The sequence below is a fragment of the Pezoporus wallicus genome, unplaced genomic scaffold (genome assembly GCF_028554395.1).
Source record: "Pezoporus wallicus isolate ANWC-B61680 ecotype Strahan unplaced genomic scaffold, APGP_CSIRO_Pwel_v1 contig_2025, whole genome shotgun sequence".
Classification (NCBI taxonomy): Eukaryota; Metazoa; Chordata; class Aves; order Psittaciformes; family Psittacidae; genus Pezoporus; species Pezoporus wallicus.
In genome coordinates this window covers 3,710,140-3,735,158 of record NW_026640253.1, presented here as the reverse complement: position 1 = coordinate 3,735,158, position 25,019 = coordinate 3,710,140, and the positions used below count along the sequence as shown (strand labels likewise).

Genomic DNA, 25,019 nt, shown 5'->3' with positions numbered 1-25,019 from the left:
TTGGACGCAGCCAACCCCTATAGATGGGACCTTGTGGCTACCCGTCAAAAGATTTTGGCCAGAAAGGGTACCAAGGACATGCGGTTGAAAGCAGACCGGAAGCACAACAAGGGTTTGTGCATGCACTGACAACTTGGGAAGATGAAGCACTTGCCTGGGCAGAATGAAAATAAGCCTGCTCAGGCGTGAGGAAGGGCCCATGCAAACTTCCTCTGGGATGGAGGCATTCAGGAGCCACAGAAGCCGGCAATACCATGTGATGAACGACAGCCGCAATGGAGCAAGTATCACCTAGGGCACCCAAATGGGTTTTGAAATTGGGGGCTGTCCCCCATTGCCCAGCTCCAAGTATGACCACCTCAGGCAGGCCCCCTGGCCCAGCACCCGCATGCCCACTGTGGAGGCAGCTGGTGGTGACAGCACAGGCCCATGTCATGGCTTCTCACGCCCATGGCAGCAGCCCCTCACACCCACACCAGGCCCCGGCCCTACACCGTGTCCCCTGGGCTCACCACCCCTCTCCCCTCACTGTCCCACTTGCCTTGAGCTGGGACTTGGAGACCTTCCCGCTGCGATCGAGGTCGAGGGCGGTGAAGGCGTGCCAGATGGACTTCAGCAGCTCCTCCTTGAGGCCCACCATGGCCGGCCCGCGGCAGCTACCGCTACCGCCGCCTCGCTCCCTCCGCCGCTCCCGCTCTGCCTTCGCCTCGGACAGCCCCGCCGCCGCCGCGCCCGCCCCGGGGCCGGGTGCCCAGCCCCGCCCGACCCAGCAGGCGCCGCCCCGGGACTGCGCGCGTCCCGCCTCGGAGGCCGGGGCCGAGGGGCCGCCTCCGGCGCCCAGGAGAGCGGGATCTCGGCGAGGGAGGCCGGAGCGGCTCCCGCTGAAGTACCTGCCACAGCAGGGCCGGCTCCGCGCCTCCCGAGAGGCAGCGGGTGACTGCGGCCCGCGGCTGTTCGCACGGGAGACACCGCCCCATGTGCACAGTACCGTACGCTCATACCGCGACAAGTGACTGCCCTCAGAAACTGTTTCAGAGAGCAGCTGGCAAGGAAGACTTGCGTACAGCTGGAGCAAATGGAGGTCAATCGAAAATAGTGGGGGGAGGGCCAAAAAACCCCAGAGTTCACCACTACTTATAAACCAAGAGTGGCACAAAGTGTCATCAAGCAGGATAAGCTTTGCTGTTGAGCTTTGGAAGGTGTTTTTGTGGTGGGGGCTTGGGGGGTTAAATCTCACCTGTTGCAGGTTCAGACTAAGCAACACTGAGAGCAGTGACTGGGTGAGGACTTCAGATGTCCCCACAGTCCCTGTGCTTTCTAGCAGAACCCTCAGTGGTGTTTCTCTGCTAACAATAGGGTTAGAGTTGCTTCTAGGCCAGAAGAGGCAGGAAGATAATGGTGAAGTTTATAGTGCTTTGAATACTGTATCCAAGATCATTCACAGTACACAGGTCAAGGTAAGGTTTCATTCTCATGGATTTTAAGCCAAACCATTAAGATCCTGCATTCAAGATACATAACAAACAAAACAAACAAACAAAGATACTCACTTTTGTCCAGTTTTAGCCTTCATTTAACCGCATCATCAGAACAAAAATAGAACACTGCAAGTGGCATACTTCTGGCAGGTACACAAGATGATTGTTTTGCACAAGGTGGTGCCGGTTCATTACAATCCCAGTAAGAAAGGCACTCAGACTCTCAAGTATCACATAAAATACCATTTATTTGAGCTAAGACTAGAATAGAGAAGACAGTAGAGATAATCTTACATTTCTTCCGGTGCTGGGAAGCCTCAGCAGCATCACCCACATCTCTGATCAAGGTGCAGCATGTCACACAGGCCCTGCCCAAGGTAAAGTTCCACCATTTTGGTCATTTAAGCTAATACAGGGTTTTCTTACAAGAAAACAACTCTATACATTGTTTCTAGTACCAAACAGAAAGGATGTTCACATGTCAACCTCTTGCTGCATTTTCGGATAATGGGCAGACCACACAGCAGGTGTAATCACAGGTACAGAGCAGGAGCTGCCTGCAGGCTCCTCTGGTACAATCAACCACATCAATTTACCCCATAGCCATGAGGCATACACAGTCCCAGGTGGACCAGGAGGCCAGGCTGGACTGCCAGCGCAGTATAGCACAGGGTTGAGTAGGCACAGCCTGATTTAGATGGATCACTAATCCTCAGTGTACAATGGTCATCTGGGCAGGACCACTACAGATAAGCACATAGCCAAGTCCACTGTAGGAAGTACTTTCACTTCTCATATGTGGTAATACATAAAATGAGTTTTCTGTATGTGGGAAATTGGAGACTAGAATCATCCACAGATTTCCAGTAATTTTTGTCCTTTAGTGTCTTCTTTAGCTTACAGCAAGCAACAAAAATGTTCTGGCAATGCAGAGACATCATAGTCTCTCAGTAGCACAGTGCCTTATTCATTGGGCATATCCTTGCAGCCTTTCCCCCTCATTTTTCTTAACCTTTTTCCTCCAGAGTTTATTCAGGACTTTGGAATCCACAATTATTTATACTCTTTCCTCAGGATGGGTGCTGAGAGCTATATAATTAACAAAAAGTTAATTTGATTAAATTTCTTACTGAACCTGATTTGCTAACATTATAGCTGTTAGTACTACCAGAAAAATCTGTTATTGTGAAATAGGTATCTTACCACTTGCAGCTAAGGCATTTCTCCAATTTGACCACAGCTATTCCACTTAAGGAGGAAAGAGATGACTTTTGTATATGCAGATAACATAGCAAACCTGTGTTATTTGGTAGCCAAGCAACCACAAGGTCACCAGTAAATAAAGAACATCCCTATTAAATTACATTAAAATACAGTTAGGTTCTGGGGAATGTTGCTGAGGAAAAAGCAATTCATAGAGTTCACACATGAATCTCCTCATGACAGGGACAATTTCTGTTTTGAACAGACTTCAGTGATTTTTTTGGCAGCTCATTTTTATAAAAATGATAGAGTGGAAAAATGAAACTAAACCAAAATGTCCCACAAAATAATTGTAAAAACAACCCTATGTGCTTCTCTTCATTTTACCTTCATTCTTTTTGCTCACTTCTGTTATTCCAGATTTAAATGACATGCTGAAATCCTTTACCAGAACAGGACTTCTTTTCCACTAAGAATATAAAGAGTTCCATTCAGGTCAATAAGTTAACAGTCAATGCTAGAAATGTTTCATTAACATGAGTAGTTTATATAAGCCTCAGCCACTCCAGCTTTTAGTAGGGTAGTCAAAAGGATACTTACAAGTTACGCATAAAACTAGTACAATGTATAGGATTGAGCTAACAGAGCAAAACCAGTTAAACTCAAGTTCGTAGGCAGAAAAACTTGCTGTTGAACAAAACCTTTGTTTTTCTTACTTACCCAAAATAGCTTTAACAAAGTTACAGGACTAACTGCATCCACACCCAAAGCGTGAGTTATTTTAAGCAGCTCTTCTGTTTTAATATGCTAGTCTAGATCTTTGCTTATGAAAGACTTTACATTCTAAAGCTTTGAAGATAAGATTGATATATAATCCATAGAACATTAATTAACAGTGATCACATTAACCATTAAGTCTTTGATATCACTACATAAACTCCAAATGGTTTGCATGGTACAAAAGTAAGGTCTGATGCGACTTAACATACTTCTGCTTTTCTTGAAAGTTGTCCAAGATCTCAGCAACTTTATTTAAATCTGTGCTTATTCTAATCTTGTTTGCTTACCACAGTCAAAACCACGACTGAAGAGTGGCAAGGACATCAGGGAGGGAAGACTGGCTCACAGCCCCAAAGAGTGACTCACAGTTTCAGGAAGAAGCTTTAGACCCTGCTGAGGATCAGCCTTAAGACGTCAGTCACTTCTCCTCCTCCCTGCAGAAGCTTAATTACTCCTTGTTAGCCAAATAATAAGTATTTCTCAGGGAGGTTTGAACCAGAGGAAAGATTACGCATTTGAACTGTTACTAATTTTGTGTTATGCCACTGAGTCAGTTAAACTGCCATCAAGGAAAGAATTCAGACACATCAGCAACTCACTGTTTTCTGCTTACTGTTAGCCCAGAGAAAAACTTCCTGAACTGTAGAATGACCAGTCATTTTCATTCTCCAAAGGAAAATTTAATTGAAGCAAACAGAAATTGAAGATCATTAAGCCAAGTTATCAGCATTATAGTCTGTGAACAGAGCAGTCCAATCGTACATATCAAAGAAGCACTGAAGGACAGTAAGTGCATTTGACATTATACCGTAGCCCAGTCCTCAAACCATTTGAGGACTTTGTTTTTTTATTATTTTTAAATACTTTAACAAGTTTTATCTCTGTCCTTACACACATGCCTCAGTCTCGCTAGAACTACGTAGAAATTGAGCATGAAAATTATTTTAGGTGAAACAGGAAGTAGCCTTAGATGCTGAATCAGAATGGCAGCTCAGTCCCTCCTACAAAAAAAAAAAGTAGATTTTCTATCCACTTCTAAGACTTCTAGAGAATCTTCAAAGCAATTTCAGCAAAGCACTCCTGCTTTACTAGACTTTTTTGCTATTTATACACTCATGCACAACACATACATTTCTATTCAAACTTGATGAAAAAAAACAATGAAGAGGTAGACTAGAGAGCATTAACTTACCTTCCTGGTCCTCCCTGATAAGACACATATTACTCTTCACTTGCAGCTGATAAAGTATTTCTCACCAAGTTACAGAACTAATCATAGAACAGAATGCCACAGATATCTTACTTGCAGAAAGAAAGAGGAAATTAAATCCCAGGTGTCTACTGCAGTAACTATCTGGGGATGGAAACTGGAGAAAGAAATGGTCAATGGAAAAAGCTGTTAAGCAGGGTTTGTGTAGAAAACTGACAACAGTATTGACTTAGTTACCAAAAGGAAATTAAAATCCCATTTGCTATGGTGCGGAACAAATATATGGGGAGATTCTACCCTAAACATCTTAACACTCAAGTAGCCGAGAATGAAAAGAGGCAAGAGGAAGCAGCAGCAGATATAGGAAGATCACCCAAGGTTGCTCATGCTAAAGGTTGGGAGTAGGATGCATTTCTTCTGTCCCCCGCATCCCTATCCTGCAGAACACCTTGCCTAAAATACTTTAATTAGGTGTGTATTCTGTTGTCTATACATCAATAGATGGACAAGATCATTAGGATGCATAGTAAACACACAGGATCTTTTCTTGAGCATAAATGGTCAGTCAGTAACAGCAGCAGTTCTTATATCTGTTAGCCCACTTACCTGGCAGTAACCCTAGGGATATATAGACCACTGAATAGAATTAGGCCAGTTATTCTGCTTTCATCTTGAGTCAAACAGAAATCAGTTTAAGCCAGCATGATTATTCAGATGTCATGCTAAGTGTGGATGGTGAATATTAGAAAGGAGTCAAATGACTGACAAAAGGAAGATCTTCGAAACCAAACCTTCAGATTTTTCAAGGCTTTCCAGAATCTCAGATGATTTTTAAGCGTGCACAATCTCAGATCTCTGAGCATGTGTTAAACAGTAATAAATTGCTTCCTGTTTAAATAGGCACGGCAATATTCTCTCCTCAGGGCACCTCCCTTTCCTCTACCCCAGTCCCATTATACTTTGGGAAGATAGCATCTTCTTCCAATTCCAACTGTTTAAATAGAAGCAGGACTTTAATTTCCTGTGTGCTATCCTGCCCACCACTGCTTCTTCCTGCTTTCTCTGCAGAACCTATGCGTCAGCTCAGCAGCCTGCAACCAGGGGAGCCTGCAGCTCTCTCTCTCAGGTGTTCTCCATGGTTCACTGAAAGAAGGTAAAGTTCAGTCAGGGAACAGCCCTGCTTTTGACTCTTGCTGACCATCTCTTTAGTCCAGAGTCCTCAAGCACAGCTGTATCAGTGATATTAATAGCTAGCACACATACACAGATTCATTAATTGTTCACACGTTATATACCAATTCACATATATGGTGAAACCATGAGGATGTCTTTTCCAAGCCTACCAAACTGAGGGGGATGGGTGTGGATGAAAAACAAAGTTAACACTTACCTGAGCTACCCCTGGAAAGAATGCTCAGTCACTACTGCAGAACAAGATCATGGTTTCTAACAATCAGGGTCTAGCATTATACTAGCACACAAACTCTAAAGACAAAAATGTAGTGTACAGTTAATCATTTTGTCCACCAGGTGTTGCTGGAGACTACAAAACACATAAAAGACCCCAGCTTTTGGGAAGGGGTCAAACCTCCCCCTGATCCCTCCCTCCACCAAGTTCAACAAGAAGGGTTGGGTGACTAAGTATACTTTTATTAATGAAATGTTTCAAAGTTATAGTCTACAGTAATGCAATCCATGAAATTGCTGCCTCATCCCTCGCAGTGTTCAAGGCCAGATTGGATGGGGCTTTGAGCAACCTGGTCTAGTGGAAGGTGTCCCTGCCCATGGCAGGTGGTTGGAACTGGATGAGCTTTAAGGTCATTTCCAACCCAAATCATTCTGTGATTCTATGAAATTGAATTCCTATTTTCAAATAAACAAGCAGTGCCTACCTCCATTTCTAGGTGGAAGTAAAGCTTATCTATAACTTCATTAAAAAGCCAAGTAGTCACTATGTTTTTCAGGTTCTACATCTTATTGATTCAGATCAATACGTTATTAGGCCTGTAGTCATCAACAGCTTGTATCCATGGGTAGGTGGGGGAGCAGGAAATCAGTGTACGGATAGGACACTTGGAAATGGAAAAAAAGCAAGGAACCAATCAAACCAACCCAAAAACAACCCACCACAAGATCAAACAAACAAAATTAAAAAAAAAAAACAAAACCACCCAAACCCACAGCCAAAAAACAAAACCCCAAAACAGCCCCCCGCCCACAAAACCACAAACACACACACAGAAGCCCCCAAACCAAACCAAACCAAACAGACAAAGATTACCTTAGTAATTCTAGCTAGTTAACCCTGCGTGAATTTGTGGCAAAAATTGCTGGGAGTTTGATATGTAACCTATGAAAGTAGAACAGCAATTTCTAGTTTGCTACAGTTTCCAACAGGAAGGTGCTAACTTCTCTTTACAGACGTACTTTTTGTCCATCCATTGGTCTTCGTGGCTACAATGGACCAGTAGTATGCACGACATCACAGTGGGGTTTTCTGGAAAAAATATTATCTAAGTAAATCCAATTGTGTTTCAACAGTAATGGCACAAACACAATTTGATATACTATTTGAACCACCATGCGTGCCTCAAAATATTAAAAACAAATTAAAACAGAGCATTTATGATTCAGTTATAATGGTTTAGCCTGCAAAGCAAAGAAAAACTAAGGGCCATCAATACTTTTACAAGTAGTCCATGGAAAGGTTTGACTGACAAGACTAATTACCCAGTAAGTGAGTCAATCCTTGGTACTTGAAATCCGCATCAAGTTGGATAGGTCAATGATTCTGTTTGCTTTTTCGTTTCCAACAGTAACTAGTTTTGTACAGTCAAATGGAAGACAATTCATCCACAAATAAATAGTTTAGATGGAACAATTTCAGGATACTTTTTGGAAACCAGCATTATGTGGTGTCCTGTCTCTACAGAAAACTTAATTCTGCAAAAATTTGTCTACCACAACACCCACTCTTTGGGCAGAAGATGAAGCAAGACTAGACAAGTAGTGTTGTTCAGTAACCTATCACTAGAAAATGGATTACAGACACCGCATCTATATGCAAAGACAGAAAAGAAATAAGCAGACAAATATCTAAAGGAGGTGGGGATATGAAATGCCTGCTTTCGGTTACTTTTAGCATCTCTTTTTATATAGTTCCTCAGGAAACAAGGTACTCTGATCAAAAACGTTGAGGTACTTTGCTATCTCTGTATTAGAAAGTTAAGCTAGATGAATTCATGAGAAAAATGGTTAACCATTTAACTCATTTAGCTTCTTAAGTTGATATGAAGCTTTCTTCTTAAAGTGCCAAAGCTTACCTTGTTACACCATGCTTGGCAGAATTCCTTCAAATGACATCTGACTTTCTACATTTTGTGAGCAGCTAGTAGCTTCTTCCACCTGAAAAGGTGGCTTGCTTAACTACATACAACTTTTCCCAAATGTTGTTTTTGCAGTAAATTCGTAAGATACCAACATTACTGTGAGATTGTTTCTATTAAAAATGAAAAACCCTTCAATGTCAGTAAAAATAAATACTACTTTTCACTCAGCAAGCATCTGAATCATGAATCACTGGATGCTGGGCGTATTCATGGGAAGCATTAATGCACACGTTCCAAATTCTCTGCCTCTTCCCACTGGCCACTGTTGGGCCAGAATTCTCAGCCTCCCCACTGTCCTCAAGAAATCCTATAAAAATTTGAGATAAAATGTCACCATTCTTACTGCTCCTATAAACTATTTAAAACTTCTGCAGCTCCCTTTTAAACACTTAGCACACAGGAGAAAGAACATCCAAAGACACTTCAATTACATGGTTTTGGTTGGGCATCCCTTCTATGGCAGATACAAAACACGGGACCAGCAATAGAAGAGAACCACAGAATCATTTATTGGAAAAGATCTTGAAGATTGAGTGCAACAGTTAACACTGCCAAGTCCACCACTAAACCATGTCCCCAAGTGCCTATGTATCTTTTAAATACCTCCAGGGATGTTGACCCAACCACTTCCCTGGGCAGCCTGTTCCAGTGCCTGACAACTCGTCTGGTGAAGAAATTTTTCCTGATATCCCATCTAAACCTCCCTGGAGCAACTTGAGGTCATTTCCTCTTGTTCTGTCACTTGTTTACTTGGGAGAAGAGACTAACACCCACATCACCCCAACCTCCTTTCAAGTAGTTGCAGAGAACTATAAGATGTCCTCTGAGCTGCCTACTCTCCAGACTAAACACCCCAAGTTCCCTCAGCTGTTCCTCATCAGATTTGTTCTCCAGAACCTTCATCATTTTGTTGCCCTTTTCTGGAACCGCTCCAGTCCCTCAATGTCTCTCTTGCAGTGAAGGGCTCAAAACTGAACACAGTATTCAAGACACAGCCTCACCAGTGCTGAGTACGGGGGGACAATCCTTTCCTTAGAAGTGCTGGTCATGCTGTTTCTGATACAAGCCAGGATGCTATTTGACCTTCCTGGCTACCTAGGCACAAAAGCTGGCTCATATTCAGCCAGATGTCAACCAACACCCCAGGGTCCTTTCTCTCCGAGCAGCTTTCAATGTTGCAAGGGGTTGTTGTGACCCAAACGCAGAACCTGGTACTGAGCCTTGTTGAACCTCATACAGTTGGTCTCAGTCCATCAGTCAAGGCTGTTCAGGTCCCTCTGGAGAGCCTCGCTACCCTCAAGCATATAAATATTCCTGCCCAACTTGGTGTCCTCTGCAGACTTTCTGAGGTTGCACTCAATCACCTCATCCAGATCACCGACAGGTATCAAACAGAACTGACCCCAATCCTGAGCTCTGGGGACCACTTGTGACCAGCTGCCAACTGCATTTAACTCCATTCACCACCACTCTTTCGGGTTGGCCATCCACCCATCTTTTTATTCAGCAAAGAGAACACCTCTGCCTGCTTACATAGCCACTGTATATGGCTTGTTTGCACATCAATACCTGTATTGATGTCACAAGCCTCTGAAAATGAGTGATGCAAGAGCATACAATTATCATAGGTATGTCAAGTCTATTACGCTATAGGGGAAGACTATATTTGTTGATCCCCCACCAGCTGATGACTGTTAAGAAAAAGTATGTTTTAAAAGCAGTCTCATTTAGCATAGATGAACATTAAAACACTGCAACAAAGAGATATTTTTTCTCTCACAAACAAGACATCTTACAAAGTAAAAACTTAAAGCTATTCCAGTCTATCAGCTTTTACTGACAAGAATTGCATACCCAGAGAATATTATTCAAATTAGATTACCTAAACCAAGCCTCTGAATTACAGTCATATGGATAGCACTTACAAATAAAAATTCTAAGCAGCTTTCATTAGCTGACTGCAAAATGAAATTATGACCACCCATTCAATTCACATACAGCTTGTCTGACAATCACCTGCACCACTTTAATACACGTAAAAGCTTCCCCAACAGACTAATCTGTTACGCCTTTATTAGCTGCCCTGTATCTCTCCTTTTCATGAGGGACAAAGGACATGCGTATTTTATGCCCACGCCACAGAACATGCTATCACTGTGTTCCCTAGAGTATTCCTATTTCTCCCACTGTTCTCTTCCCAACTTCTAAATAAGTTGAATTTATTCAACTTCTCATCCTCAGCAATTCATGAATTTTCCTCCTTACCTCAGACCAGGTCTTTCACCACAGTTTCATCTAGTCCTCCCATCTTCACAGTCATGCGTTCCACTTCAAATCTTCCAAGGGCTTAATCTTTTCAACATGTAGTATCATTTCTGAAGCTGTAGAGACAGACTGCTAGATACTAATGCAGACTGTGGTACTTCCCTCTTACAGTAACTATCAGAAAGTATGCCATCTTCCACTCTCACTAGAGGGAGCCACAGGCATTACACAGGAGCAGGAAGCAGATCTAATCAGGTCTTGCCATAGTATATTCCTAACTCAGTATTTTATTTCCACAACTATAGGGCTAAATAAGTGTAAAAGACAACATTAAACAAAACTTTTAACTTTAATATTCAAATTCAACACTAGTAAGAACAAACAGAGCACAAATGGGAAACACTGTTTAAACTAAAATTAATGAAGAGACAAGCCACTAATTAGAACAGTTCTATTTTTTAGCAACATCTGTCAGCCTAGGTCCAACATCAGTACAGATTCTGATGGCCACTTCCTGTTCATTTTGGAACTTTGAATAGTTAATCTTTGTCTGTTGGCATGTCAAACTGCAGTTTCAGTAAAGTATACTATAAACACCAAACTTATGTACATAAACTGTGAAGAACAACTTGAACACTTACACTAAATAATTATTTACAAGTACTCCAACATTAAAAAAAACAACAAAAAACCAAACATAAAATAGCCTCAAAGAATGGACAACTGAAGAGAATAAAAACACGTAAAGAGAACCTTATTAGAAAGAATTACAAAACATCAATAGCCAAGACATTAACAATTGCACTACACTAATACAGAGCCCAAATATTAAATTGGTGCATTATTTCACAATGCACTAGCTTTGAGAGAAAAATGCTGCCTTCGCTAAAATGCAGCTTAATTTGTTTCACGTAATTGTTTTTACAAGAAGCCTATTAACACAATAATGATTGTTTTAATGCTACAGTTTACAGCAAGGACAACAAACTAAAAATAGCAGCAGTTCCACTTGGCACTTAATTCCACAGGTTTCTAAGCTGTGGTTTATGCAATGCCTACAAAGTGCTCCCAGTTGAATATACAAATAAAATTCACAATAAAAGTTTACCTGACATCAGGTACATTGAGTGTAGGTGGCCTTAAAGCCAAAAACGTATTCCCCTCTGCTCCAAAAGTATCAGTAACTACCAAAGCAAGGCCCCCTCCCTCCCTCTTAAAAATCATTAGGGATATTACTTCTTATTACAATGCCGTAACGCTACAAAGCAGCACACCACTATAGTGGTTAACCCTGGGACAATGTAACATCTAACAGTGTAACTGAAAAGCTTATGGACTAATATCCAGGATCTTCTATGGCCAAGATAGTAACAGAGTCCATTAACTCAAATGGTTAATACAGCTTATCAGCCATATTGTACAAGAACGAACCCAGAAACAATTTGTGTAAAACTAGTGACACTGACCAAAGACAGGACAAGAAACCAGGAATTGAATTCTTTCAATTCTTTGGGCTTCAGTCTGGTGGAGATGCTTAGCCATCCTCAGTAGTTCTTTTATACGTCATAGTTAGTATATAGTAAGACTAACTGAGCGGTTCATTTTCTTTCCAATGAGTCGAGATGGTCTATTTTGTGTTGTAGATCTAGTTGTCATTCTGTCAGTGAACAGTGCTCGCTCCTCAGCTGCAGCCTTTGCCATCTGTGCCTTCTTCAGCTCTCTGTAAGACATTGAGAGAGTCACACATATGCAACGGTAGCAGTAAGGACTATGGGCGTTATCACAGCAAAAGCATTTCAAATGAATTACAGCAGTTTCAGAACTTAAGATCTGCCATCAATTTAGGTCATACTAAGACCATTATCATTCACATCTACCTGTTTACAGCCCAAAGGACAGAGGTGGGATGTCTGTTACTCATCTAGATGTTACTTCTTTTAAACAAGGGAAGGAAATGTCAAATTCACATAACTTGGTCAGATTTCAAAACCCATCCTTTTACAAGCAGCTCAACACTTCACTTACCAGAACATGGTAGGATGCTGTTTACTTTCTAGTACAAGCATGTGATAAATCACCAAAGAGCTTGTTACTGAGGTTTGCCCAAATGAAGCATTCATTCACAACTGAATTTTTGTGGAAGATTCAGACAGAGAGACACACACTTAGATTAACAAAGAACACAACCAGCAACAACTCAGGAAGTATCCTTTTCCCTTTGCATTACCCACATCAAGGCTTATCACCAACTAAATCTTTTTCTGCCTAACAAATAAATTTGAGCCCAAACCTGCAAGGCTGAGTCACTGAAGGTATCATAGGTCATTGTCCCTGGGCAATATTCTCTCAACTATTCTGTTTCAGAGAATTACCAATATTCAGTCTGAGAAGAAAGTTACATAAAACTCAGGGGCAAACTATTAAATAGTCTGAGTAAAGAGCAAATTTATCTTGATCAACTATTTCCCCACACACTCCTTTTCTCCTTTCCCTAAATGCTAGCTTATGGCCAAGTGTAATATTTCCTCATAAGCTTTTCTTTCTTCTATCCCAAACTACTCCTCCTCAAAGAATTTTCTCCACCATAAGAACTAGCATTTGTAATGTCACTCGAAATCTGGATTTAAAAGCAAGATCAAATTTCACAAGTTTGCTGCACATTGGTGTAGGTGTATTTAAAGTTACATACTTTACTTTAAATAAATACTCCCGTTCTTGTCAGCCAAAGTATTATTCACTAACACCAATGCCCCATCTAATCCTCCCCACATTAGCACTGTGTCAGTTCACTGCAAGAGAATGCAATCAATTTTTAATTGTCTTCCCTAAAGACTAAACATCAGTCACAAACACATGCATATGTGCACAGCCACCCACCACACCATTACCAGGACATAAGTTTTATAATATACTTCCATTCTTTTCTAGAAGTCTGATCTTGAATTCTTCCTTCCCCTGAAGAAGACAACACAGTAGAAAAGCACTTCCCTACAAGGATTCCTTTCAGGGATGGTAATTTACATACCAAAGTGGTATCTTAAATGGGTCAAAATGCAAGACAGTTTAAAAAAATAAATAAATAAATCCCAACAAACAAAATAAAACCACCTCAACTAATTTATAGAACACTACCCTCACAATGCTAATAATTACTATGGAGAATTGTTCTTTTTAAATCATTTTTGGATTTACAGTTATAAGGATGTACCCTACTTGATGCCAGGCAAGAAACAGTCTTCACAAAATATTAACTTTGCCTATTTCCCCTTTCACATACAATACATGTTGTCTTTATAAAAGCAAGTTACCTCAACAAAACTGACCACCAATCTGCACAAACTGTCAAATTATTCTTTCTGCAGTCAGTGTAATTCAAAATAAGATTATAAATATAACCATCTGAAATGGAAAGTCTGGCTACATTCAGACTGTAGCAGTGGCAAGATAAGCAGTGAGCAACAGAGAGAATCCAAACGCAAAGCTGGCTATCTTTATTCAAAATGAACCAGTCTGTAAGTAATCTTTGTTGTATATTCCCTCATAGAAACCTGTCTGTTATGCATAACACATGCAAGGTTAACTGTAGTGAAAGATTTATATGACTTCTTCTTAACTTACTAAACTCTTCCTCTGAAACTTATGCAGAAATCAGACCTTCCTAAAGGGAAACTCTTCTTTAAAGCTTTAATTCAGAGTTGAGTGTTTGAGCAAGGGGTAGGACAAGATGACCTCATGATGAAAATGATTCTCTGGTAACTGGATAACACTGCTTGCTGTATACAAGTCATATTAATTCAAAAACATTCCAGATGTGCCATTCCATTTAACTTCAAAACAGGTCATTTAAGTCATGTTTTCCAACATGTGTTAATGTACAGACTACCTAGGAAAACATATAGATGTAAATTACACTCTACCTGTCATGAAAGCATGGCTTATGCTTGAAAAGTTTTTTAAAAACCACAATGTTTCTTATGGCTGAATACTAATAGTGTAGTTGTGATTCCCTTAAGAGTGTTCAAGAAGTTCCTTCTATGAAGGAAGTTCCTTTTGAAGTTACATAACCCATTTTGTACACTCAGGTAAGTACATGCATACAGATTTGTGGACTTCATGCACAAACAAGGACAGTCCTGCTTTACCGTCACTCTACTATCATATGAAAACCCATTAGAAATTAAGTTAGATTTAAGGTCCCTGAGGAACTACTTACTTCTGCAAAAGTGAATTTTTGAATTTTTCAGCATTCAGTTCTATCCGGAGCTGCTCTGCACTCTTTTTTGCAGCAGAGAGAAGCACTGAATGCTTGACTAGTGCCACAGCTGAAGGCCTTTTCTCTGGATCAGGATTAATCATAACCTTGGAAAAAGAGAAAACAAGGCATTCTAGTTAAGGCCAGTAATACAGTAAATTACACTAATCAGTAAGCCACCAATAGAAGAGTTCTTACTTTTAGTAGGTCTAGTAATTCTTGAGAAAGCACTTGTGGTATTCTAGGTATTTTTCCTTGCCGAATTTCATGCCATTGGTCCCCATTAGATGGAAGTGGTTCAGCCCCAGCAGCACAGACAACAGTCAGAGCAAGAGCAAAAATATCTGCTTTTGGCAAATGAGTGTAGTTCTTGGAAAAAAAAAAAAAAAATTTTACTAGACATAACCCCCAGAAGAAATTTAACAGCTCAACTATTCAGCACTGAACACATCTACAGTATTACAAGTACTACCAGAGTTCAAAGGGAGACCATTTAGGAAGTTTCCCCCTCAGCAAGGAGGCAGCAAACAGCAACTTAATACTCTAAGCAAAACAGCATACAGACTAACATCACTATTTTCCCCAAACAGAACATTACCTCTTGTAGAACTTCATTTGCAAGAAAACGGCTATCACCTTCCTCCACTTGTGGACTAGATACTCGAGTTACATGACCAAGGTCACCTACAAAAACAGAAGCAAGCTATTTTTTTCAGAAGACAAATAAACAATGCAATTCTTTTTAGCATGTGTGCTGCTTCTCACCTATTTTAAATATGACTCTATCAGATGACCAGTCATCATCATCACCTTCTTCTGAAGTTATGCTTGGGACTGATGTCCGAGATATGAAAATATTACCTGAAAAAGAGCAGATTTGTAAAAAAAAAAAACAAAAACAAAAAAAAACCCCGCAAGAAAAAACAAAACAAAACAAAATCACAAGAAACAAAAACAACAAAAAAAATCCAACAAAAAACCTCACCACCAAACCGCAACTGTCCAATTTTTACTTCATCTAGTTTCACTGCAGTAGTTGTATACATACACTGTTTTGCAAGAAGCTGTAACTTACTCTGGCCCCTCTGCTGGAAGGGGAGCCAAGTGTTACGCAAGTAGAGTTAATTACACAAAAAGGACCCACGATAAACGCAACAACAGTTTAAGTTTGCCAGCCAACTTTGTAACTGACATCTTTGTACTGCTGTTTAGAACTTCAGTGAAGAATTTACAGTTAGTAAGGTGTGGCTAACTGCTCATTTTTCTACAGCAGATTAACTGAGGAAGTTGTTAATACAGAGCAAAACATTTTACAGACTTACTGGGCTTGATATCCATGTGTACCAGTGACATTGAATGAATGTACTTTAAACCACGAGCCACCTGAAGTAACAGGTCCTTCAGTTCTGGTTCAGTAAAATAACGCATATTCCTGTAATTTTCACTTATGGCATCTGCTAAGCTGCCACCTAAAACAACATTAAAGAAAACAACATAATTATTTTACATCAAACAGTTGACAAAATGACAACTTGCTTCCAAAAGTATGTACAATTGGCTCCCAAAATAAACAGTGAATATATATCACCGAGAACCTGCTCGTGATGCACAGGAATGGATAAATCTAGTGCTGCATCCCCCTTTTGTAGCCATAGAAAATAATAAATTATTTTTCTGCCGTAGTTGCCTTGCAAATTAACAGGATATCAACACAAGGGAAAAAGATCTCTTCCCTGTCTTCTAAATCTCTGGCAGGGTATCAACCATAGCAAATGCTCCAGAAACCAGGGCCACCTCCCTTTTAAAAAGAAACCCACTGGTAATTCTCTATTCCAGCTTGTACTATTGTCCAGAGAAGAGAACAGTTGCTGCCTGCAAATGCCTCACTGTACTTCCAATATTCTTGAATGCTCAAGACTTTGTCTAAAATTTCGTGCAGGTTTTGCTTCATGGATCTGATATGCCTTTTCAGAACATGAGACACGTTTGAGACAATAATGTATGTGCTATGTGGAGGGCAATCAATTCCTAACTAGTGCTAGGGATTTGTAAGGACACCTATATAACTTAAAAAAATTGATTTTTTTAAAGGAAGTTCAGAACAAGCTGTAAACTTTACTTACCATTGCAATATTCATTCTGTATAAGCATATGATCATCTTCTGCCCACGCTGAGTAGTATCTTACTACATGAGAATGCTGTCCCAGAACTGCGTGCGCATAGACTTCTCTTAAAGCATTTTGCCTGGTACAGTCATAAAAATAACAGCACTCAAGAGTATTATGAGGTTGAATTAGCCTAATTTCAGCTTTATAGAAACACTCATTATAATATCATGCACCACTGCAAGCTCAGGTTTCTAATAAAAACCTTTATATTCAGTTCTGAGGCACCTTAAAGTGGATTTGTAGTTATATTCAAATAGCTAAAATAATTAACATTGCATTGAAGGTCTAAGCATATAGAACCCCAGGTTTTGTTGTAGATAATTCTTGAGGGATCTGCCACTTCCATGACATACTGTCTAATCAACAAGCTTTGAGAAGCATCAGTAAAGACTTAGGAAAAAACTGATAATCATGAGCCAAGAATATGACTGAACTCAAGATTCACAACTTTTTGTATGTAAGTCTGGTATGCAATTTTGAGCAAGTCAAACTTGTGGAGTTTTATATTAATAGTTACTATTAGAACATTTAATTATTTAATAATTATTTGATTAATAGTTACTAGTAGAACAGTGAGGAGGGAAAAAATGTCATGAATCACAGACTCCTTCACAAAACCCAAAACAAGCCCCAAAACTGAATCAACATGTCAAGTTGACAAGGATGAGGACCTAGTTGGGAATATTGCTTTCCTTTCATATGATCATCACTGCAGTTTATTTGTACAGTCCCTCCTGCCATCAATGCAAGTATTATTCTTACTCTGCAGACTAGAACAATAATTGGGACAATTATAATTGGGATAATTGGGACAAGTATCTGATAGAAAAAGACCAGCTAACCTGTCCTCCACAGTACTGCACACTACTCGTAAAAACACATAAGTGACTTCTGTATCTGTTTTACATTTAATTCATGCGTATTTACACTTTTGCCTTAAATTACTTCCCTAGACACTAATAAAAAGAGACACAGGAGGAAAAAGTACCAAGAAGTGGCTTTTAACTTTTAATAGCAGGAAACACTCACTCATCCACTGAGCCAGCTAAGGGTTTCTTGGATCGCTTTATTGCATAAATACAGCCGTCAAGTCTCTTCACACATTTAAACACAGAGCCAAATTCACCAGAGCCAATCTTCTCCAACTCGTGAAATTCTGTTGCATACCGTGACTTCATATTACTTTCTGTTATTGTTATCCTCTGTAAATATTAGAAAGAAAAATAGTTAGATCTGGAGATACATAAAATGCCAAATGTAGTATCAAGATCTAAAGACTAATCACCTTAGCTGGTCTGATCATTTCATCTTCAGGCTCTCCATCACTTGCTTCCATGTCCTCTCCACAAGAGCTGAAATTCACAACAGTTATTTTTGCAGAAGTAATGTGGCTTAAGTAAACTTAAAACTGAAGTCTAGCAGCTGTTGGTAAAATTAGATCTCAGTGAAACCATTATACCTAAGTTTAGTTGAACTAGTTGAATGCTAGACATTTCATAAGTGCGAACTCTTATATAAGGGTACCTGTTTTTTTCCTCCTCAAGAAAAGACTGTGTGCATAGTTTATGCAGTAAGGTAAAAAGACTGTAGGTCACAGCCTTGTCTATACTCTCTATATATTAATCAGAAGATCTAGTGCTAAACAGGTATTTCATAATATCTCAAAGCAGATACTTTTAAAAGTTGCAAGGAAAAATACTTTTATAGAATCAATTTGTAACAAAATTTTTCCAGCTAAAAGTAGTTCTAAAGATAAGCTTAACAAAAGAAGATAAAAGTTACTCACTCATTCCAGTGTGTTCTCTTCCTCCTACGACATTTTCCTTCAGAGTTGTGAAGAAACATGGAATCAGGAGTGAAGGGATTGATGTTCACATGAGGTGTTCGTCTAATATCATCGTCTTGCTTCTCTGATTTCCCAACATTCATAAATAGAGAGCCCCCTCGAAGTTTAACTGAGCTGGAGCCTATTCCTTGTGCTTTAGAAAGCAAACTCTGAAATTATAGGAAAAAAAGACATTTATAAAATTATTAGGCTTTACGCTCCACACATAAACAGTTAAATGAAACACTGAATGTTAGAATAGTTTTTAATAGACAAGAAAGATTACAAAAGCAGTTGTTTTTCTATCCTTAACCATGTCATCACCTAAGCTTCTTGGACAACTCTTTGTCCATGAAATAAACTCAGACGAAACTCACAGACCATTCTGTGCTGTATCACCATGATTTTCACATACAAGATTTAGAAATTAGATCAGACATAGGAAATTATCTTTGGTGACTACAAATTTAGGTGGCGATTAATACTGATGCACAGATGCCTCTTCATGAGCCTTCAAAAAGTTGCTCAAGAACTGACACCAGTATTATGCTGTAAATTCAACATCCAGGCAAGAACTTTTTGGTCATGATTTGTCAGACCAGGTGTCTTCCAGGTACATGATGAAACTTCCCCAGTTTGCACCCCCCCTCTCCTGCATCCTGGTGATGATGCCGAACACTGACCTACTGGATCCTAGTTCCTAACACCTTTCAAAATAAAGAATTAACATAACTAAAGCCTAAACCACCATAGGAAAGAAGGCTCAATGCTTGGAAATCTCAACTGCACTCTCCAAATATGGAACAGATGAAGAGCTTTAAATCACTGTTTCAACACACGTTTCAGTACTTCCACTGGATACCCTGGCCAACTGATTCCTCCAGATTCCAAAAGTAACCTCTCCAAGATAACCCCTGTAGAATTTGGGCACCTAATTTAAAAATCCCACTGACAAGCAGGGTCAGGACCTTGTTTTGGTGTCACAACAAGCCTCTTGCATCTGTAAAGTGTTGCTCCTTACTCGATACAAGATCATCACCAGTTTTACAATTTCCAAATAAGTACCGCTCGTTTCTACTAGTGAAACCTCACTTAAGATGGAAGCTGTAGAAAAGCAATTAACAAGGTTGCCTTCCTCGCACCTTAAATCAGTTGTTTTCGATCTACAGTCTACAGACCTCTAGGAGATTATCCCTGGGGATTATCCTCAGATTACTTCTAAAGGGCTATATGAAAAGTAATCAAGAAAGCAAGTCTATTGTCACTAGATTTAAATTCACTACACCGTGTTTTACATGTTTTACATGAATGTCGAGTTCAAAAGTTGAAATGCCTTACAAAAGTTTGTTATTGCCAGAGTTAAGAGCTACCCATCCCTTAAAGCTTTCAAATCCATTAGTTTAACAGCATCGGCTACTCAAACTGCCTTTTACGTTTCACAAGGAGTGCAGGCACTGAGCTGATGCTGGCGCACCGCGCCAGAACAGCAATGGCACTCGAACGAGACATATCGGTTAGACAGACACACAGGGCAAACTCCAACTCAAGCTTTAGCTTTCTGTTTACTAAGCGACAAATGCCCCCACAACACTAAAATACTTAAGAGTTCACTATTGTGCTTTCACCTTTTCTAGTATTTTCCTCACAAAAGACAGCAAACTCAGCGTACTTATCCATGTATAAGTCGTATACATGAAAGTGTAAAAATGTTTTTACACATGTACCCTTTACGTATATCGCGGTCTGTGCCCCAAGCCCCGTTACTCTACGGGACAAACCGCAGGTTTGCGGGTGGCGGCCAGCCGGCAGGCAGCCACTACTGCAGAGCGAGCCGAGCGGCGAAGGCCCCAGGGGGGGGCCCCGCCCGGTCGGGTTCAAGGAGCAACGCAGAGCGCGACGCCCACCCGCTCCCTTCCCCCCCTCCCCCCCCCCGCTGCTCCCTGGCTTGGGCCCACCGGGGCGCGCAGGCCGAGCGTCTGCCCCCGCCGATTACATAACCGTAACGGCTGTGGGCAGCACCCGGGCTAACGCCAATTCGCCGCTGCGGCCAGGCGGGGTGGCGCAAGCGGCTCGCGGGACGGGCTGCGAACTCATGCGGGCCCCCATAGGCCCTCAACACCCGCATTTCAACCTCCGGGCGCGACGCCTCCCGCCGCAGACGAGCCCAGCCCCCCCCCCGCCCCGGGCAGGCTGCCCCCAGGAGGAGATGGCGGGGCGGCCGGTGGCTCACCTTGGGAGTGTGGGGCGTGTCGAAGAGGCGCAGCTTGCGGAAAGTCTTGTGAGGCGGAGTGCCGGGGTAGTCGGGCAGCGGCGAGCTGGGCTCCTCGCTCCGCACCCGGTATCCACTAGCCGCGGCGCGCGGCGGGGAGCCATCGCAGTAGCGGCGGCCCTTGTGAGGGGGGGGGGGCGAGGGCGAGCCGGCCATGAAATAGGTTCCGGGAGACTTCACCGGAGAGGAGCCGAATCCCTCCTCCTCCCACGAGTCCCCCTCGTCCGGCAGCGGCGCCGCCGCGGCCTCCATCTCCTCCTCCTCCTCCAGCAGGGGTGGGTCGCCCCGCGCCGGGGTGCGAGCAGCCGAGAGCGGCGAGTCTGCCTCCTGGAAGGCCGAATCCGCCTCCTGGAAGGCCGAGTCCTCGCCGGTGCTGTTGCAGCTGCTGCCGCCGCCTTCCTCCTCCTCGTCCTCCTCCTCCTCCTCCTCGCAGTCGCTGTGGGCGCTCAAGAACAGCAGTTTCTGCCGGATCGGGGCAGCCGCCCGCCGGGCCGAGACCCGCCGCGGCGGCGCCGCCTGCTGCAAGCTGAGGAAGCTCATGGCGGCCCGCTGCGAACCCCACTGAGGGCCGCGCCCGCTGTGCCTGCGCTGCCCCAAGTCTGCCGGGCGCAGTACGCACCTGGGTGTAACGCTGCCCCCAGGCACGGCTCACCTCACGCTGTTCGGACTCCGCGGCTTTCCCGCGACCGTTAATCACGTGGCACACGCGCCAGCCAATCACGCCCACCCACTCGGTTTGAAAACACCGAGGGCGGGGGCGGAACCACACGCGGCCGCGTCACGGGGCCCTTTGGCGCGAACGCCGGGAGCGGTGGGGCGGGGGCGGGGCGGGGCTCAGGCACCCGAAGCCGGCCCCGGTGCGGACACACGTAAGTGTCAGCTCGCAGTGGCGCGGGCTTGCGCCATCTTTGCCGCGGGCGGCGGTACCGCCCAGGAGCGGGCGTTGGACGGGCGGGGATGTCGGGCTGCCCTGCCCTGCCCGGCCGCCTTCTGCCCTTCCGTGGCCGCAGCGACCCGCTTCACAGCAAGGCTGTTCTGCTCCCTTTCTGTTGGTTGGAACGCACAAAAATCTCGTGGCGCCCCAAACCAGTAACAATTCCCATTAGGCCAGTTAAAGACTGCATTTTTTAGCTAAGCCGTAAAAACAGTACATTCCAAATAACTCGATTCAGGTGACTTACAATGCAGTCAAAACCACAGGAGCCTCAAATACAACACCTCACGCTGTTAGCAATAACTCCTACAAGACACCAAAAGGAACTCGGCACAGTAAACGTGACTTACCGAAGGTGCCATTTATCAGGCTGTCTCCCTACACGTGCCAAAACAGTCTCTCAGCTTCATTTTCCACCTCTTAACCACCTCGATGAAACGTATCGCAACAAAACCACCAATCTTCTTCCTGTACCAAATCACCCTAAAATTAACCCCCTGGGTAATAAAGGTCCTGAAAAATTAGGCTCTTTCCAGCCACAGGAGCTGGGAAAAAAAGCCTGGTGCATGTCACTGTATGAATTTCCCTGTCCTTCCCCACGCTCTTGGTGCAGCACAGCATCTGCCGGATGTGCAGGTAGCATCAAGGGTTTGCCTCCCTGGCAGTTGAGGGGCACCTAGGATGCTTGGACTCCACAGCACAGCCCCTCTTCTGCCAGCCTGTGCTCCTCGCCAGCCTCCTTCCCAAAGCCTACCTCTCACACCTGCAGGGCAAACCCTCATCTACTGCAAATGGCGCTCTTCTGCACAGAGCAGCACGGTCTGGCTTTGAGTCTGAAAGCTTCTAAGATAACAAACCAGAACACCTAAGACCTGGCCAATAGAAATCGTAAGTTTGTACTTAACCATGTTTCTGTTGTTTGCTGATCTGTTGCTGGGTCGCTGATCCTCGATATCCATGGGCAGAAGCCTCAGAAGCAATCTGGGACATGGTTCCAGCTCCCATGGCTGTAGCCGAGGTACAGATGTTGCTGCTGCTGAAGGAAGGCCCTTTTTTTTTTTTGCTGCCTGCTGAAACAGGACACCCATATGTCCATTAGGTAGTTATTTGTACACAGATTTTCCACTGAGGCACAAACCAAAAATACCAGAATACATTTTTATCCATTTTCAACACTGGTGCTGTTAATACAACTGCCGCTCTCCAAGTGCCCACATACTTTCAGGAAGTAACAACCAACACAGGGATGCTGGTGTCCCATACTCTGCTACTGCTAGCAACTCCTCCTTTTTAAACCTTTTCTATGTGAAGATACCCACTTCTTTGTGGAGGGCTGCTGTGCAGGGCAGTGTAACTGTCTCCAGCAGCTCTCACCAGTACTCTGCAGGGGATGGCTGGCTGTGCCACCCGCACTGCACGAACCTAAGAGCATTTGAAATTAATTTGGCTAAGTGGACCAGCCGTCAATGAAATTCACACGATGCCTGTGCAGTGAAATGGCTTTGCTCAGAGCTCTGTCACCTTGAGACATGTGGGTCATAACCCTTTTCTTTTGTAAGGCCTACACAGAAACATTTCTGCTTTAGTATCGCATCCCTACCTGTTTCTCACACTTTCAATAGCCTGAAAGCTAAGACAGTTGTTTCGGTTTGGGGTTTTTTTGTTTTTCAGGACAAGCAGTGGTGAGCCACAAGAGCACACTCTTTGACATTATGGAAATGCCCTGAAAACTACTTTCAGAAAACTGAAAGTAGCCAACCTAACCTATGAAAACAGGATTAGGCAGCATTTACAGAGGTACAGCTACATCAGACTAAGTGCTGTAAAAACACTTGGTGTGCAATAATTTAGAATCATGCTAATGTCCCATTAAAAAAACTAATGTTTAAAACCAAAGCGTGCTGTACAACAAATACTAAAGCATTCAAGTTTTAGAACAGATGATGTAAGAGAAGGCTATTAAAAAATACAGCCTGTATCTCCTCGGTTAAAGTCCACAGAGGGAGATGCAAAGCAGTTCCTAAAACATCCCAGCTACCATCTGCGGCTTGCTTCAGTCATATATGAAGCTTTCTTTTCTTTAAAAAAAAGTAAAGAATTTAAGCTTTCTATAAACCCCTTCCCCTGAAATGTCAAAGTTTCCTTCCCAAAATCAACCTAAATAGAACTGGTGCTGCTTTGCTTTCAGCAGTCTACTAACTAACACAGGTATTTAGTGAGGGTAAGTGGCAAAATGAAATTCAGCAGCCCTGTTGTATAGACTTTAACTAATGTATTGCTAATCACTTCAGTTTAAGTGGGACAAAGTCAAATGGAACAATTCAGAATTTGTACACAGATGGAAGTATTTTTGAAGACAATACAGAGGAAAGGAAAAAAGGAACAGAGAAAGAAAGAAACACCAGTAACAGCTTTAAAAAGAAAGTTTATTTCCAAACTGAGAGCAAATAAGAAAGGGAAGTACTGAATAAATACGTAATTATAACAAAATGCATAGTTGCTATATAAGGACAGCCTTTGTAGGCTTCATAAATGTGCTGTTCTGAATTTGCATCGCTTGTTTTTTTGCTGTGCTTTCATGGGACCATGAGCGGTTGCATTGAAGAGAAGATTATTTTCCCCCTAGAAAGTGGCAACTCTGTTCTCTTGCCCCCATGACAACACTACAATGAACATTGGTAGGCCTACAAACAGCCTAACGAAAAAGCACCGCAGAGCCAATTTGCTTAGAGGGTGCATTAGCAATCATCACAGGAGGAAGAGAGGTGAGCAGGGAAGAGCTCTGCAGGCTTCTCCTGCGCCACACTGTAAGCCAAATTCATCACAAATTCTCTGATACTGAGAACTGCACCTTTGAGCAAACAAACTAAAGCCCTGATCCTCCAAATAGATATAACAGCATGTAACTTTATGTCCGGGTGGTGCCTGACAGATACCCCTGCAAACGTGAGCAGTTTAAGAGTTTTCAGGATATATTTGCAAAACTTGCTTCTGTTTGGTTTTTGTGGCTTTTTTTTCAATAATAGTTGCTTTTAAATTAAAAAATAAGTATATCAGTCTGGTGCACTGAGGATTTTGCTACCAGACATACTTATCTGGGGCAGCACACATTCACCAACAAACAAGTGCTTTTAACTAGGAGTTTTCAAGCTCAAGGAAAACAGTTGTTCCCTCTTTTGTGGGTAGCAGGGGAATACAAATAATGATGAATGGAAAAGAAATGGAACAAAGGCTCATTTGTCTGT

The 25,019-nt window shown here is 42.4% G+C and overlaps 2 protein-coding genes and 2 long non-coding RNA genes across 7 annotated transcripts in view; 1 reads left to right on the top strand and 3 right to left on the bottom strand.

Moving 5' to 3' along the window:
* The window catches only part of SWAP70 (switching B cell complex subunit SWAP70), a 50,811-nt gene extending 50,096 nt beyond the window's left edge, over positions 1 to 715 (bottom strand). For both annotated transcript variants that reach the window (XM_057418160.1, XM_057418161.1), the window contains exon 1: positions 542 to 715. In XM_057418160.1, the coding sequence (XP_057274143.1) occupies positions 542 to 640 (99 nt within the window). In that variant the 5' untranslated portion in view covers positions 641 to 715. The remainder of the gene's footprint in view (positions 1 to 541) is intronic.
* A 792-nt stretch (positions 716 to 1,507) lies between these two features.
* Positions 1,508 to 8,445, bottom strand: LOC130603982 (uncharacterized). Its single transcript, XR_008973334.1, has 4 exons — positions 7,095 to 8,445; positions 6,062 to 6,154; positions 4,654 to 4,828; positions 1,508 to 2,567 (listed from the first exon to the last, which is right to left on the bottom strand). It is a non-coding gene; the product is annotated as an uncharacterized LOC130603982 (long non-coding RNA).
* Positions 8,446 to 10,655: 2,210 nt separating this feature from the next.
* WEE1 (WEE1 G2 checkpoint kinase) lies at positions 10,656 to 22,807 on the bottom strand. Of its 2 annotated transcripts, none has more exons than XM_057418289.1 (11): positions 22,680 to 22,807; positions 18,533 to 18,741; positions 18,032 to 18,098; positions 17,776 to 17,948; positions 16,701 to 16,822; positions 15,900 to 16,046; positions 15,343 to 15,438; positions 15,176 to 15,261; positions 14,776 to 14,946; positions 14,539 to 14,684; positions 10,656 to 12,045 (listed from the first exon to the last, which is right to left on the bottom strand). In XM_057418289.1, the coding sequence occupies exons 1-11, from the start codon at positions 22,731 to 22,733 to the stop codon at positions 11,895 to 11,897; spliced, it is 1,422 nt and encodes a 473-aa protein (XP_057274272.1). In that variant the 5' UTR covers positions 22,734 to 22,807; the 3' UTR covers positions 10,656 to 11,894. The 2 variants fall into 2 exon arrangements, with proteins under 2 accessions (XP_057274272.1, XP_057274271.1); XM_057418288.1 differs by lacking the exon at positions 22,680 to 22,807 and adding an exon at positions 20,802 to 21,642.
* LOC130604048 (uncharacterized) lies at positions 22,624 to 23,851 on the top strand. Of its 2 annotated transcripts, none has more exons than XR_008973356.1 (2): positions 22,624 to 22,792; positions 23,446 to 23,851. It is a non-coding gene; the product is annotated as an uncharacterized LOC130604048 (long non-coding RNA). The 2 variants fall into 2 exon arrangements; XR_008973357.1 differs by lacking the exon at positions 22,624 to 22,792 and adding an exon at positions 22,834 to 23,002.
* The last annotated feature ends 1,168 nt before the right edge of the window (positions 23,852 to 25,019 follow it).

Coding starts and splice junctions, on each gene's coding strand:
- WEE1 (XM_057418288.1), bottom strand. CDS start 21,380: ATGAGCTTCCTCAGCTTGCAGCAGGCGGCGCCGCCGCGGCGGGTCTCG. Junction 18,099..18,532: donor AAGAGAACACACTGGAATGA/GTGAGTAACTTT, acceptor TGTGAATTTCAG/CTCTTGTGGAGAGGACATGG. Junction 14,685..14,775: donor AATTACTAGACCTACTAAAA/GTAAGAACTCTT, acceptor TCTTTTTCCAAG/GTTATGATTAATCCTGATCC.